At 34.9% G+C, this 17650-nt stretch overlaps 1 protein-coding gene and 1 pseudogene across 4 annotated transcripts in view; one reads left to right on the top strand and one right to left on the bottom strand.

The window, feature by feature from the left end:
- The first annotated feature begins 867 nt into the window (after window positions 1-867).
- LOC123799314 (cytochrome c oxidase subunit 7B, mitochondrial pseudogene) lies at window positions 868-1325 on the top strand (annotated as a pseudogene).
- Window positions 872-17650, bottom strand: part of SLCO4C1 (solute carrier organic anion transporter family member 4C1) — a 77658-nt gene continuing 60879 nt past the window's right edge. For 3 of the 4 annotated variants that reach the window (XM_087861958.1, XM_045808337.2, XM_045808338.2), the window contains one exon: window positions 872-16866. In XM_087861958.1, coding sequence (XP_087718084.1) covers window positions 16706-16866 — 161 coding nt within the window. In that variant the 3' untranslated portion in view covers window positions 872-16705. The remainder of the gene's footprint in view (window positions 16867-17650) is intronic. The other variant, XR_006781549.2, reaches the window with a different exon arrangement.

The raw sequence follows: 17650 nt of genomic DNA, 5'->3' as shown, positions 1-17650 counted from the left end.
AGATAAGAATCTTTTGCACAGCAAAGGAAACAGACAACAACCGACAGAATGGGAGAAGATATTTGCAAATGACGTAGCAAATAAAGGGCTAGTGTCCAAAAATCTATAAAGAACTTATCAAACTCAACACCCAAAGAACAGATAATCCAATCAAAAAAAAAAAAATGGGTAGAAGACATGAACAGACATTTCTCCAAAGAAGATATACAAATGGCTAACAGACACATGAAAAAATGTTCAACATCACTTGGCATCAGGGAAATACAAATCAAAACCACAATGAGATACCACCTCACACTAGTCAGAATGGCTAAAATTAACAACTCAGGAAATGACAGATGTTGGCGAGGATGCGGAGAAGGGGAACCCTCTTACACTCTTGGTGGGAATGCAAGCTGGTGCAGCCACTCTGGAAGAAAGTATGGAGGGTCCTCAAAAAGTTGAAAATAGAGCTACCCCATGACCCAGTAATTGCACTAGTAGATATTTATGCAAAGAATACAAATGTAGTGATCCGAAGGGGCACCTGCACCCACTGTTTATAGCAGAAATGTCCACGGTAGCCAAACTATGGAAAGAGCCCAGATGTCCATCTACAGCTGAATGGATTAAGAAGATGTGGTGTATATATACAATTGAATACCACTCAGCCATTAAAAAAAAAGAAAAAGAAAAAGAAATCTTGCCGTTTGCAAAGATGCGGATGGAATAGAGGATATTATGCTAAGCAAAATAAGTCAATCAGAGAAAGACAATTATCATATGATGTCACTGATATGTGGAATTTAAAAAACAAAACAGAGGATCATAGGGGAAGAGAGTTAAAAATAAAACAAAACAAGACAAAACCAGAGAGGGAGTTTTCAGGGCATTTTGCAAGGAGACTTGGCACGAGTTTGTAGCGAAGGAGCAGCTGCTGTTGCGCCGTTCTGTCTTCAGCTTCAGGATGTTTCCCATGGCCAGAACTGCTCTAAGTCGTCTCCGAGTACAAAGCATTCCACAAACAATGGCAAGGCAGAGCCACCAGAAAAGGACGCCTGGTTTCCATGACAAATATGGTAATGCCGTATTAGCTAGTGGAGCCACTTTCTGTATTGCTGTATGGGCATATACAGCAACACAAATTGGAATAGAATGGAACCTGTCCCCTGTTGGCAGAGTCACCCCAAAGGAATGGAGAGATCAGTAATCATCCCAGTTGGTGTAATACTGAATTGTTTCAAAACCAACTCACAGTTGATGCCAAGTAGAAGCACTGTGCACCCATTAAAATATGGCATGGTTGAAGAAATAAAGTACATTTGAAACCTTAAAAAAAAAAAAAACAGAGAGGGAGACATACCATAGGAGACTCTTAATCGTAGGAAACAAACTGAGGGTTACTGGAAGGGAAGGAGGTGGGGGGATGGGGTAACTGGGTGACAGGTCTTAAGGAAGGCATGTGATGTAATGAGCACTGGGTATTATATAAGACTGATGAATCACTGACCTCTACCTCTGAAACCAATAATACATTATATGTTAATTAATTGAATTTAAATTTTAAAAATAAATTTTTAAAAAACCCACAAATACTTGACTTATATTAAAGTTCCTCCAGGGAACTCCCAACTGTCTAAACCTTATTGCTAGAGGGAAAAGCTACCTTAGCTTGACAACAGCAGGCCTCCAGTATCCTGAGTCTTCTTCAGCATATGAAAATCCTTTGAAATTCCCTTATCTTTACTTCCCTCAACCCCAAAGTATATAATCAGTTGCCCCTCACAATCTTAGGGCAGCAGCTCTTCCTGCCAATGGGTCCTGTCCCCATGCTTTAATAAAAGCACCTTTTATTAAGGTGGAAAAAAAAAAGTATATGGCAGATATCTACTTAAATATAAAAAATAGAAGTTTAGACATGTTGAAAGTGTCACTTGAGATCACACAAACAGTATTTTGAGAAATAGTCTTCAAATACTCCTATTGTCACTGAAGAACTTAAACTCGTAGATACTACATTGGCAGTAATAGGCACTTAATAAGTACTGGTTATTTTTATTTTATTTGAAGAAGTTAGCTGGATTTTTGGGATCCTTGGCTAAATTTATCACCCTCCTAGAATGAGAAAAACTCCCTGGAAACATCCTCTATTCCAAACAAATAAAGGGACCTCTTGTTACACTAGCAATGTGTTCCCAGAGGACCTCTCTGCCAAACACTGAAGCTTCTAGCTAAGATTGGATTATTCTTACCGTTGAGATTCAGGAGGCCAAGCTCCTCATTCAAGTTCTTAATTGTAAAGCAATAGAAATGATCTGAATCACTCCTAATTGGGCAAGTCATCTAAATTCTCTGAGCCTGAATTTAACAGAAAATTTATTTTATTTTTTAGATTTTTTTTTATTCATTTATGACAAAGAGAGAGAGAGCAGCAGCAGCTGCAGAGGAAGAGGGAGAAGCAGACTCCCCTCTGAGCAGGGAGCCCGATGTGGGACTCGATCCCAGGACCCTGGGATCATGAGCTGAGCCAAAGGCCACCCACTGAGCCACCCGGGTGCCCCTGAATTTAACAGAAAATTTAAAAATTAGGTTTTGCCTAAATGATTTACTTACTCAAAATCTCCATCTAGTTTCATGATTTTCTATCATTAATATCACATTACTTTTTTTCTCTTTTTTTTTTTTTTTTAAGATTTTATTTATTTGACAGAAAGAGACAGCGAGAGAGGGAACACAAGCAAGGGGAGTGTGAGAGGGAGAAGCAGGCTTCCTGCCGAGCAGGGAGCCCGATGCGGGGCTCGATCCCAGGGTCCCAGGATCATGACCTGAGCCAAAGGCAGACGCTTAATGGCTGAGCCACCCAGGTGCCCCCTTTTCTGTCTTACTTTTAAGAAAAAGTATGCCTCACAGAAAGTCTAGAAGTTATATGCGAGATCCCTTGGCGCCTACATGTTGACATTCAATTGATGCATTTAGGCACAACATTGACTTATCAACCCTTAGGTTGACACACTTCATGAATGATAGACTGAGTCTTACACTTATCATATTATTTCACTATTCTTCAGGGCAATTTAAAAATATTTTTAATATTTATATTGCACAAAACAATTTGCCATGGAAATGTGACTGAAAGGAGAAAGTTCTAAATAAAAAGCACAATTCATAACACAAAATTTAAATCACACCCGCAAAAAAAACCCCACACCTGTAATATTTCCAAGTGATGATAAACAATTTGACATTATTTCTATTTCTAAAATTAATTGGGAAATAAAACATCTGAGATTAAGAAAGATATTATTTTAGGAGTAGCCTAATTCAAGAGTTACCCAACATGAAAAAAACAAACAAACAAGTTTTTGTGTTCTGATTTCTATGCCTTAACTGTTTTATCTGAAGTTTCATATTATATTTCAATAAAAATTAAATATGGAAATGAATTGGCTATTCTTCCTGATATAAGGACCTATTACAATATTTACTCAATAAGAAAATTAAATAAAATAATATCGCCCGATTCCAGAACTTACCTTGCAAATGAATTTCTGCATATTACAAACTTTAAAAACCCAAAGGCTTTTTCCTCATATATTTTTAAGAAGATATGAAAATCATGGATGCTTTTTATTTCTTTTTGTTGTCTGAGGTTAGTACTTTCAGTACTATGTTTAATATCAATGTTGAGAGGACATCCCTGTCTTGTTCCTGACCTTAGAGGAACAGCTCTCAATTTTTTCCCATTAAGGATGATAATAGTTGTGAGTCTTTCATATATAGTCATTATGATGTTGAGGTATATTCCTAGTTCCTCTATTCCTAGTTTGTTGAAGGTTTTTATCAAGAACGGATGCTGTACTCTGTCAAATGCTTTTTCTGTACCTATTGAGAGGATCATATGATTCTTATCCTTTCTTTTATTAATGTGGTGTATTTTGTTGACACAGGGTGAAGGCAGGGATCTGATAGATACCTGGGACACAGGAGGGGAGATTGTTTGCTCTTCTTCAGAGGATTTCTGGACAACGGCAGGTGTGAACTCCCCTCTCCAGGGATCAGGGAGAGGGCTGATGCCATGTTTCTCTCCCCCCACCCCCCGCATCAGCACAGACTTCAGTGAGCAGAACAGCACCAACAGTGGAGCTGCTGCGGACACCAAGTCCCGCCCCACTGTGCTCCGCAGGTGTTTCTTTACTAGGGCAAGTGTGCCTGATAATCTTTGTCTGGTTTTGGAATCAAGGTAATACCAGCCTCACAGAATGAGTTTGGAAGTTTTCCTTCCATTTCTATTTTTTGGAACAGTTTGAGAAGACTAGGTATTAACTCTTTAAGTGTTTGGTGGAATCACCCCAGGAAGCCATCTGGCCCTGGACTTTTGATTTTGGGGAGATTTTTGATTACTGATTCAATTTCTTTACTGCTTATGGGTTGCTTCAAATTTTCTATTTCTTCCTGTTTCTGTTTTAGTAGTTTCTAGGAATTTATTCATTCCTTCCAAATTGTCCAATTTGTTGGCATATAACTTTTCATAATATTCTCTTACCATTGTTTGTATTTCTGTGGTGTTGGTGTGATCTCTCTTCTCTCATTCATGATTTTACTTACTTGGGTCCTTTCTCTTTTCGTTTTGATAAGTCTGGCTAGAAGTTTATCAATTTTATTAATTCTTTCAAAGAACCCACTCCTAGTTTTATTGATCTGTTCTGTTTTTTTTTTTTCCCAACCATATAAACATAATCTTGTCCTCTTTGTGTTCTGCTCAAAATGTGTTACTCCTTTGAAATTTTTCTAAGATATCAATCTCGGATCTATGAAGTTGAATGACATGGTTTCAAAAATATTGACAAAGAAAACTGTTTATCTATTCTTTCAATTTCCTTCTAAAACCACCTTATGTCCTGAAGTATCAAATCTATCAGAAAGACCATATTATATACCACATGTAAGATTCTTCAGTCTTTAGGTAACTGATAGACTCATCAAATTCAACTCAAAACTGCATTCAAACCTAATTAAAGGTATTGGCCTGCCATATTATTTTTTTAAACATGGAAATGAATAGTAAAATAATCATCATATTCATACATTGGAAATCTATGAGGTTGCTTAAACACTGGGTTAGATATACCTAGGGAGACATTAACTATGCCCATGACATAATAAATCAAAGGGGGGGAAGAGTGGTATTAAATTTTGTGTTACACAATTGGGTTTTCTAGTTTTATAAAATTAAATAAACAAAGATTGAGAAAGGACTAAAGGGATGGTAGGATTATTTGATTTGTTTCAATAGTCATATAACAATGTTATAATTTTAACTAATATGGAAAAATATCAATAAAGTATAATCTCCTGAAAGAAAAGTTCCAGAACCTTACTTGAACATAATTTCTTATGTCTTACAACTTCTAACACCTTAATTATGAGGGGTTTTTTTTCATTATTTAACCATATTTCTTCTTTAGCAATCATTTTTAAAAAATCTTCTTTTATAAGGCTATGAAAAGTAGAATGAGATATTGAAATTTAGGTGCTGAATTTGACTCTCTGGCAAACCACATACTCTAAGTTTGTTAAAGTAATGGAAAAAATAGGTGTCATACTCACCCTAGGTACTAACCTTGTCATTTTTCTAGCACTCCATATAATCCCGGTTAGATTGCTCTTCATCTCTAAAATCAATTTTTAAAAAATGAGTGTGATACCTGCTTTCTAAATTTTAGAAGGTTGTGGTAATGTTATGGAATACAAATCATTTCTTCAACATATAAAAGGTGAAAATGTCTAGAAGTGTAAATCTATAAAGATCATAATTTGTAATGTTTGAATAGGTCAAAACTTGGAGGAAACTTGTGTCTAGGATCATATTCTGAGACAAAGGCCAAAGCCTCAGGAAATATAATTAAAAACAGAATCTCTTCCCAACAGGAGGAGACAGAAAGAAACTACAATTAGAAGTTTTCTAAAGTAACTGCTCTAAGAAAACGGAGAGAGAAATCTTTTCCCTTATTTTCCAGAGGGAAAATTAAGCCTCTTATCTTTAATTTGTATCTGCCTTCATACAGGCCATAACAAATTCACAAAGGTCCTGTGGAATATTTAACAGTTTTTTTTTAAGTTTATTTATTTTTTAGTAATTTCTACAACGTGGGGCATGAACTCGCGACCTCAAGATCGAGAGTCAAACACAGCTATACTCCATATCCATTGTAGTCTATACAAACTGCTAACTTGAGGACATCAAAATCTTAACATTTGACTGCACTATATTCCTTAAGATGTCATATATTTGCAAAAGTATGTTTTCAGCAATCACTACGATAAAAAGTAAGTACTTATGAAAATCAATGTAGGATAGGAAAAAGGGATGGCAGTGTCCAATCTGATTGAAAGATTTGAGAAGTTGTGCAGTGTTCAGACTGCACACATTAATAATTGTGATTAACAATGAAATAAAAATATGTTTTCTTTCAATGTAGGTGTTGTTTCTTTCAAGTAGCCATTAAACTTTTAAGAAATAAATATTTATTATTATTGGACCTATTTAGTTAACAAACATTGTTAGCCACTTCATTGGATCTAGATGTGTCATGAAAAAATTACTGAGACACTAAGTTCCTTATGAACTAAGAAAGCATGGGAATCCCTGGAACAAGAATTTCTGCAAAACTACTGTGCGATATAGGAATGCAGTAAACGCACCTCAGCCTGTGCCTCTTATCTTCATAACTTTAATGATAGAAAGATATTTGCTCCCTCCCACCCACAGAAGGTTAAGTGCATACCATTAAAATGAGAATGATTCTAAGACAGACTTTTTGTCCAGGACAGATCTGAGATGGCATCTGAATTAGGTTTTGTTTCCTCTCCCTATCCCCAGAATCCAATGATGTCTTGTCATCAGATAGTAGGAATTATTATTATAATGGGAATGAGCATATTATTCACAGTTATGTGAGCAGGAGAATGAATTAATGAAAAAACTGCTTTCCACCGAAATGGAAGCATCCACTCAACAGAGGGCCAGACTTCCTGGGCCTTGCAATTCCCTGAAAATTGGGAAAATGCTGACAATACATTCTTCATCAGTTAAACATTTATTAATGTGTAAGTCCAGCAGGTGTGTGACTGGAGCAGAAGACATGACATTGGAAAAGTCTTGTCTTCAGCTAGATAAGCATAGCCTATTGCATCTCTATTCTTTAAGGTTTCATGTAAAGAGATTGTGTATTTGCAGTGTAGCTCATTATCTAGGCATTAAAGAGAAAAGAAGAAAAAGGAAAAAAAAAAAGTTAACCTGTATGCCATTGTATGGGTCTGTGTTCTCTTATAAATACTGGATTCATGAACCATTGCCAATGAAGGTCATTCACTTTAACTGGAATGAAACACAATAGCAATGTAATTTTCTTAATCTCCTGTATGACTTTCCTTCCATGCATTACATTTCCATCCCTCATTTCTTTTGTCTCATTTCATGTCTTCTATTATAGTGGCTTTAATATGCTTACTCCCCAGTCTCTTATTGGCCCACATTCAAATCATTTACTGTAGGTAATTAGCTTTAGTGTGTCTGAGCTCCGTTATCTCTGCCTGCTCTGTTCACAGCAGCCTTTTATGAGTATTCTTCTTATATCAGAATTTAAAAGACTCAAAACAGGATCAATGTCTGTGGAGGACCCTATGGCTTACTTTTTCACAGTTTCTAACAACTAATTGCTCTGTTACCCTCTTTTGAGTAAGAACACAAATCATGGACAGATGTACTGTTTAATTAAAAAAATAATAGGTTAAGTCAGACCAAATTTAAGAAGGGCTACTCCATTACAGAGTCTCTAAATCCAAAATCAAATGCCAAGCAACCACAAGGATATGCTATATCCAAATGTGCTCAGAGATACTCCGGGGCAAATGGAAATGGAATCAAAGAATTTGCATGCCCTTGACCATGACAGCCTTAACATTTTTCTCAGCTTAAATAAACATTAGAAAATCTTCTTCCTGACTAGGCCTCTGCTCTTACTTTCCTGAGAACATTAGAATACTGGTCACTAAATTTTCTCTTGGCCCTTTGAAATGTAAATATTTTAAAAAGCTTGCCTATTTTATAACCTAGGAACGTCTTTCTCAAGATTCGGGAGCCATCCCTTTGAAAGGTAGTTATCAAGAAAGATAGGACCCCTAACCCCATCTCCCACCAGCCCCATTTTTGCGGAAGTCTAACTTCAGTGGGCTCCCTGATCTGAGTTGTAAAACTTCCTCCTGTCATGATGACTTCACTTATATGTGGAATCTGAAAAACAAAACAAATGAACAAACAACAAAAACACAGAAACAGAAGCATAAATACAGAGAACAAACTGGTGGTTGTGGTGGGGGGGGGGGGCATGGCAAAATAAGTGAAGGGGATTAAGAGGTACAAACTTACAGTTATAAAATAAATAAATTATAGGGATGAAAAGTAGAGCATGGGGAATATAGTCAATACTACTGTATAACATTGCATGGTGACAGATGATAGCTTCACTTATCCCAGTGAGCATAACTTAATAGAATTGTCGAATCACTATGTTGTAAGTACGAAATTAGTAAAACATTGTAATTCAACTATACTTCAATTTAAAAAAGAGAGAAAAAGTTTACTTTTCCTTTGGTGAAACCCAGATGGCCTATGATCTTTCTCTCACCCCATCTTTTAAAAACCATACTGCCTTTTGTTTCTGCAGGGTTGAGTTCAGACTGAGTTCTTTGTTCAGTGCAATTTTTGTTTTGCCACACTAATGCTTGATAAAATTATTTTTTAAAATATTCAAAATATTCAAAACCATAAAATTATTTTTTAAAATATTCAAAATATTCAAAACCATAAATTTTATCTCATAGCTTTTCCCCAGGGCTCGCTCTGGTCAGTGAGCTGGTGGTGTAAAACTGGAAAAGAAGAATTCAAGAAAACAAACATTTCCATTTCCAGTTTATATCAGCAAGTTATTCATTTCAGATTATTAAATTATCATAGACTCATGAAAGAAATAATGTTTGAAAATAAAAATTAAGCCAGGAAATAAAATTTAATATTTTATCATTCTTGATTTTTCCTCATTTCAAGTGTTTCTTGACAATATACACAACGGTAATGGCGAAATAAAAATGTCGTCTAGATCTAGACATGGCATTATGTTTATCCTGCTCCCACATAATACAACCCAATACATATTTATTGAAGAAATTTAAAACTGTTTATATGCTATCTTTTCCTTGAAATTATAACCATTGTATGGAATATTTGTTGCTGGTTTATAGTCAGTTGTCAACATGGGGATTGCTTATCAGTTTGGAGTAGGATAGCTGATGGGTTTAGAATACAAAGGCAGGGTAGTCTGGGAGTCACCTAGGTACAGCTATTCATCAAAATGGAGAAAACAAGAGTGGGAAGAAAGGAGGTGGAGGAGGGGTGGGGCAGCAGGGTACGTGCTGAGTTCAGTTACTGACAGGCTGAGTTTTGACACCTGTGATTTAGCCCCAGAAAGATGTCCACTATAAACCTGAATATGGAAAGGCAGATCAGCGCTGGTGTTGGGCATTTTGAAGGCATGAGGGGAGAGAAAGAATTTTCTACAGAAAGGAGAACCTTGAACTCTTTAGCTGTGAAGGGGATGAAAGAGAGCAGAGATTAATATATTCTACAGAACAGAGGGAAACTGATTGAGCGAGGTCCTGAGAAAGAAGATCAGGGGGGTTTAAGAATGGATGAAGGAACCAGGTTGGTAGTTTACCTTGAAAAATGAAAATGTCTTTTTCACTGAGTTGAGATGAAAGACAGATACATGTTAATTTGTAAGCAGGATGTAAAGCGATGTGAATAGAACCTGAGAATAGTCCTATTTAATAGTCTCTCTCTTCTCTGTAAAGAAAAAAGCAGTATTACCTGTGGAAAATGAGGTTAGATGCATAATCAGGGCTTCTAAATGTCTGTTCCATTATAGAGATACCTCTAACTAAACAGTTTGAGCACAGAGCGGTGCAAGTCATTTGTGATCAGGCATTGCTTTGTAACATCACGTCAATTCATCACTTTCTAAACCACTAACACAGCTGTCACCCTCCTGCATTAAAATCCCAGATAGAGCTGTTGAGTCACTTCCATTGTGTGTTCTGGAAACAATTTGAATCCTCCATATTATATTTCTTTGGAGATTTACTGACTGCAAGAGCTGGCTTGAGAAGGGGATAGAAGGGAGGGACTATATTTCTGTACTAATTATCAGTGCTATCCTTGACACCAACTCCCTCTACAAATACAAAACAAAACAAAAAATGCCTAGGGATAAAACTGAACTGTATTTTAATATAATTGATTAAATACAGTTTTATTTACAAAAGTCCATGAGTACCTGAAGGCTATATAGACAGAGCACTTCTCTGTATCTGTCTATCTCTTTCTCCCCTCTTTGTTTCCCAATTTTTGGAGCTCAAATAAGCCTGGCATTAACTAAAGGACCAAAAAATGTTCCTGGAGGCTGAATGCTTTGACTTTTTGTTTAAATCTTGAATTGCTTTATTTGTTAACGTTTCATATACTTATGCTTTACTTTGCCAATTAGATGCTAAGTTTTTGAGGAGAGTAACTCTAGACACAACACTGCATATTAAAGACCCAATTGGATTAAAAAGAAAACTCTAAGAAAGGCAGTTTTGTAAAAAAACTACCTAACATAATATATTTCTTGGCTAACCAAATTGTTTGGGAATTATAAATACGGTTGAAGTCCCTTTTAATAGAAGCATATAATAAGTATAAGAACATACTACTTTTGTTTTCAGATTCATTTTTAAAAATTCTATTTTGAGGAGGTCTTATAGAGACCAATGGGAGGAAACCCCAGTATAATAGTGAACAGTGTTAATAATTTTAATATGTAAAAAAATCATGCTTAACAATAGAAAGACAAACCTGGTCAAATTTTTGAGATTTATTTTTTTATTTTTTAGCATTTCTTTCCTAAGCTTTTAAAGGATCAATTCTTTTTATGGAAGGTAATTTAAATCGCTGCTTGCTATTTAAAAATAAAATATAGATTAATATCAAAAATTCACTCTTGGTCAGTATCTAGAGAGAAAAACCCATGAAATCAGAAATATGTATCAACCTATTTCTAAATGAGAAAAGAAGTCAAGGTATCAAAAGCTGAATCCACCAAATGATTCTCCTTAGTTATCAGTTTTTCTTCTAACAGGAAATCTTTCCAGTGATCTGCAATGAGAAAATAATTCTGGAAAAATTACGAAAAGGATATGAACAACGATAATGAAAAAAATGCAAATGAAATTTTTACCGAAGAGCCAGAAATCCTCCTCCAACAAAAAAAGGAAAGACTCCTAAGGCGATACTTTTACTCTGGTAGTAAGTACAATACCGCCACCTGCTGGTAAAAATATAAACCTGGACAAGAAAAGGAAAGGTTTTAATTTTAACAGTTTTGTTTTTTTTGTTGTTGTTCTTTGTTTTAACAGGGAAGAGCACATTTTCCTCTGGTGCCTCAAATTTGCTTACCTACTAGCTATAACTTCAGAAAATATAATTTTTAGAATTGAAAGAGATATTGGATAATCCCCATAAATAAAAGTTATGTTTTGGATTTTAAAAACATGTATCTATGTAGTTAACCTCAGCAAATTCCAGTGCAAAAAGGATAAGCATGAGTTTTGGAGCCACAGACAACCAGATTCAAGTTCTAGTTCTAACACTTACTAGCCTTGAGGCCTTGAACACTTACTTCCCTGGGCTTTAGTTATCTCACATAAGATAGGAATGTAATGAGTATAAACATGTAATACATCTTACACATTTCCTCATATCCAGCAGATTAGCAATAAGCAATATTTTCACTAGAATTACCTGGTCTTTGTTTTGTTTTGTTTGAAGTGTTTTGCAAGCAGTATTACCCAACTGGTTTCCCTGCTTATAATTTTCAGATTTTCAAATTACCTGTCAAAGACATATGATAATATCATTATACCACTTACTCATATAAAAAGGAAAGCCACTAATAGATCGACTTAATCTACCCAATGCAAAGCAGGATGTATATAAGACAAAGAGAAGAGAGAAAAGGGGGAAAAGAGGCAGGCATATTTGATACAGTGATTTATTTTTTTCCCTTTCCTTGGGCAAGCTTCTGCTTTGCTGACAATTAACAGACAAGTTAGAGTATTCTGTCACTGGACAGCCAGATGAGTCAGCTGTTCCCACATTCTTTGGAAGATCTCAAGAACGTAGCTGAGGAACAGGTGCCAGGATGTCTTTGTTTTATGTCTGTGTCTTGAGCATCTCCATGAAGCTGTATCAAGTCTGCTCTGTTTTCCTTATCAGAATTTCTCACATTACAGTACCACATGATGCCATGCATTCAACCCAACTACTCTTGGATCTCTCCATGAAATAATCCTGCAGTGGGTATTATGTCCACATCATTACTGAAATAGCTCACCAATACAAGAAAAGAAGAAATCTAGCAGTATTCTCTGATATTTTATTTCTGAAATCAAGTAACTTTTAAAAACAAGTAAATTTCTATTGCTTTCAGTGCCTTTTCTTCCCCAACTCACTTTGCCCCATCCCAGAGACATGTTTCTAGAAGCCCCAGTAGTATCCCAACCCTCAAAATTACCCCATTACTCGTCTCATCTTTGCTTTCAAGTCAAAATTCCCCTTTTAGAAATCAAACTTGGAAAATAGGAAACGTAATTAAATCACTTACAACAAATTATGATTCATGCCCTTTACCCCACCTTCTTCAGTGTGTTAGCTTTTAACAAAGCAGATTTGTTGGTCCTGGATGGGGTTTGAACGTTGTTCATTTTTAAAGCTCCACTGGCAACTTCCATTTTAGTCTTTGCCGACCACTCAAACCAAACCCTAGCTAATGGATTTCAAAAAATTAAGGAATATTTTCAAGGGTTAGAGAGGAAGAAATATATTAAAATTGTAACGTTTATTTCCTCTTAATAAGTAAAAGGATACAAAAACAGTAAAGTAACTCAAAAGAGATGAAACTTGTAAAAAAAAATTAAGTGTCTTATTCTTACCCATTGCTACATTCAAATATATTCCGTAAGAACTACTAACTCTATCCCTTTGATAACATTCTTGGATAAATTCCATAGCTCTGTGGCCATTTTTAGGTATTACAAAGGTCTCATTTCTCTCATGCCCCCATGTAAGAACTGACTTGTGGAAAAATGGTCCTACTAAGGGGAGGGAGGATAAATTCCTAAGACCTTTCCATCTTCTGTATTCTTCTGCACCACAGCAGGCACATGGAGTGAAGGAGTAGAGGAAGAGAGGCAAAACGCCTGTACTACCAGGACTGACACAATTTTCTCTTGACTGATACTGACTGACCTCCATGCCATCCATTATGGCAGGACTCCAAAAGCCGGCTTAATTATGGGGTGCAATTTTAAGTTCATATTGACTTCTGAACTGATCAGTTCCCAGAGAGGTTGATGCTCCCGAGTTGACCTCTTACACACCGACCCACCTTAGTTCCTGATGGTCTAGTAGGACCTCATAGCAGGCAGCTGTTATGGGCAGAGTCCCATCAACACTGCTCTAGAATGTCACGTTTCATGGCACGGGAAATTCTCATCTTCAGATGTTATGATTGAAGCTATTCCTGCAAGGCTTTCTCTCTGGGAATTTGGTCCCTAGGCTTAAGCCAGAAATCTAATTTTGTGTTCCTTTCCTCCCTCACCATTTTGGGGTACATACTCTATTCTGATGAGATTGAATTAAGAAAACATCCAATTAGGAAGGAGACACCAGCCTACTTTCTTAGTAACATCCTCAACACTAGCACGATCCTCTTGGGGCATTCTCATAGGCTTGGAAAGACCCAGCAATAGTTGTTTTTAAACAGTTTCTAATATCAGTTCTTTTTGCAAATCAACGTATATACTGGGGCCTAAGTTATATACAGAAAAATGCAGCATTTTAATATGCACAATTCAACAATGAAAAAAGATGACTGACATCACAGAAAATAATTCTGCCTTACCCTTTTGCGAATGTGGTATTAACTATTTCTTTAATGCTAATTTGCTGGTTTAGATAATTGTTCTATGGATATTTGTTAAGTTAACATTTGGGAAGCTGGGTAAAGCTTACAGGAGAATTGTGTGTACCATTTTTACAACTTTTTGTAAGTCTAAAATTACTACAAAATAGAGCTTAAAAAAGAAAGTCAAACAAAATCTAAAAAGAAAAAATTAAAACGCCTATTCTTTGAGGATGATTTTTATAAGCTGTTAAGTAAAAAACACTAAAATGTTTTGATCCAATTTATCCATGCAGTTTTTAAAAATAAATTGCCTTTTATTTATGTTTGATCGCTCACATATAACTTGTAAGTTAATGTTTATTGCTTTGGATACAAAAAAGGCTGAAGAAGCCTGAAATGTGTTGTAGCGGGGGGAAGGACATTACCTCCAAAATTATGGTCCAACCTGATTTCTTTAAAAATATTGTACTGAGTGTTTTGATAACCCAAGATGACTTAAATATAAACTTTCCAAAACACATTACTTTTGCAGTATGAGAACTTTGACAACCAACCATCTCCAACAGTATCTTACTCATATAAATCCTATATATCCCTCCGTCATACATGAAAACTACTGTATGGAACAATTTTAGTATATATTTAATAGTGAATGTGGTTTACATTGAATTAAATGTATCTTTTGGGATACCAAAAATCACTGAATTAAATTACACTCAACAGGTTCAAAAGTACACTGATTTTCCCTTCTCCAACCATCAAATGTGTGTGTATGCATAAACAGATACAAACCCCATTTCAAAATCTGTGCCATTTAATAAGGTTAAACACTTAACAATCTGGTACAAATATTCTCATTTTTAAAAAGATACATATATGCATTTTACATAATGTTTAAAGAAAATACTAAAAGAAAACAGAGTGAAAATTTTACTTATATTTTTCTCCAATTTACATAACTAAATCAATTCTATATAGTTCTTTCATGTATAAGAGTTTTAGATATTTATGTCTTAGAATTAAGGAAATCTAAATGTTAAAAATAAGCTTTAAGACATATATCCAATTATGTACAAAAATCACCACAGGTCAATTTATAGATTCAAGCTTAATTTAAAAATCATATAAATTGTGAAAAAATATACTATGAAAAATTTTGTTCTTAAAGTGGCATACCAACACATATAACCTAGTTGACCCAAAAGTATAAATAATGTTTATAAATTATAGTAGTGTCTACACCACCCTGTCATGAAAGGAGGTATTCTTTGTAAATATGTATGAGTCGGACTTCTTTCAAGTGTCAAAATTATTTTCACGTTACCCGTTTTCATTAAAAAGTTTGTAAAAATGTATCATCTTATAAAATTGAGTACACTGAATAAAACAAAACTCTTCATAACTAAAAACCATTACGAAAGCCAATTATTCAGCAACTTATTCAAACTATTTGTAAAGATAGGGTGATTTTTCCTTCTCTCTAAATTAAGTATGAACTTCAACACTTTTCTTAATCAGTACAACTCTTGACCAGGTAGAAGTTTTTTGTTATTGTTCACTGACCTACTTCCTCCACATTCTGAGTAGACAAAGTTGGCTTAAATCTGAGCTGAAGACATGGACTGTTATAATGTTACCAGATACGTGAAATACTTTATCTTTTGAATAAATGGATCAGTTAAAGAGTCGAGCAACCCTAATTCATGACTTTTATGAACAAAGCACTATCTTAGGCGCAATAAATAATATACTAGGTGACAAGTTTTTAAAATGAGAAAAATTAAATTACTGAGTTATGTAAACACTGATCAACAGTTCATTAAGGAATCTTTTCAAAGAAAATCAATAAAATGCACCTAAGACATTAAAAAAATGAGAAATATTTTCATACATAATTGGCACTTTCTTTACTGAATCTGGTACTTTCTCCTGGAGGTCATATAATTGAATAATACTGTCTTGGAATCATTAAAGGAAAGTGTTAAAAATAGACAAGATTAACAAATTACGTCCTGGAATTCTTGAGTTAAAGTGAAAATATGTATATATAATGCTATTTCTGAATTCACTGTATACTGGAGCACAAAGAAGATAATCAACCTATATTTCAATAGTTCAGTAACCTTCTCTGATCAAGGACAGACTAGTGTATATAAATTTCAAAACAAAACAGCTAGTTTTAAATTCATGAGTTTTTAGTAATAGTTCTTAAAAATCATCACATAAATTTGATTAGTTTACATTTTTATACCACAAATTTTCTAAATAAGCCCAAACTACTGGCAATGATAATTAAAACAAGTTTCAAGAACAGAAAGGTTGCTTTGTTTTTAAAATGTAAACTTTTAACTAATAATTGGCTTTTTTTCTAAATTAGTTTATTAGCTTGTTATTTCACACCTGGACAATGGGAAGTGTCTCTGTGTATGCGCCTGCGTGTGTGTGTGTGTGTGTATTCTGAGGCTTTTGGTGGGCTCTGAAGACACAGGTCTGTGTATTACATTAAAACAAAAATAAGTCCATAAGTGTACAGAAAACACATTTAGTTATAAAATACCAACTTTTGAAATGTGATCATCCATATTAGGTAGCTAGTGCTGCAATGGCAATGTGCACTCGTACAAATGGTGGCCAGCTCCCAGCTGTAAGAGTCTCCGCTCTCTGTCTCACCCTTCATTTACTGTATTGCTGAGGTCACATTCTACCGAAACAGTAGTCACCACTGTGTGCTCATTCTCAAATGATGCATCTGGGCCTAACGGTGGCGGCTTATACAAAAAGACTGCACACCCGTTGAAGAAAATGGTGATAGTTTTACAAGTCACACCTAAATATAAAAACAAAAATTAGTCATGCATTTGGGCCTTTAAAGTGTTACAAAAAGGAACTGTCACTGAGGAATTCTTCACAAATAGAAACCTACTTTAAGGAGGAGAGTATACAGGCATTATAGTTCTATGTTTCAAATTTTTAAAATTTTAGAGAAAAAGGGGACATTCTTCAGCAAAATATTTCTATACAATTCGATGAACTAGACTTTGGTTCTCTTTCTTAACATTAAAACTGTACAATAACTATTCTTTTCTTGGTTATGATTGTACATTCTTATAAAGTAAGTATTACACATAATTAAATAAACCCATGTTTTACTTCTAGCTTTATTAACACATCATATGTATAAAAAAATGCAAGAAATGAAGTCAATGACAAAATAAAATAGCTTACAACATCCTTGAGCCTAAATAGTAAGTTGTAGAATTTTCACGTCCATGATGGAAAATAATTCTAAAAATAAAAAGGCTCTGGGGTTCTTAGGAGAAATCCTCCACAAAATATATCACATTGAACAGTCAAACAAATTTGAGTATCAACTAAAAATGTGAAACAATGAGATTCACTTCGCAAGGTTTGTTTTCAAAGGACTCTAATTTTGAGCTTGGCTGTATGAAGAGAAACCATTTCTGGCCAGAGTATAAGCATTTAAGTGACAGTTGAATAAACTAAGTGGCTTCACAATATAGCTTCTGCAGTACCTAATTTGTGATAGCCATTAGTATTTTACTTAAAGTGTGTATCTGAAAAACAGGAATTCTCATTGAACTAAATAAACA

The sequence above is a fragment of the Ursus americanus genome, chromosome 5 (assembly GCF_024610735.1).
Source record: "Ursus americanus isolate L20-20 chromosome 5, mUrsAme1.1.p, whole genome shotgun sequence".
Lineage (NCBI taxonomy): Eukaryota > Metazoa > Chordata > Mammalia > Carnivora > Ursidae > Ursus > Ursus americanus.
Note: the sequence above shows the minus strand (reverse complement) of the source record. Positions and strands in the feature narration are given on the sequence as shown.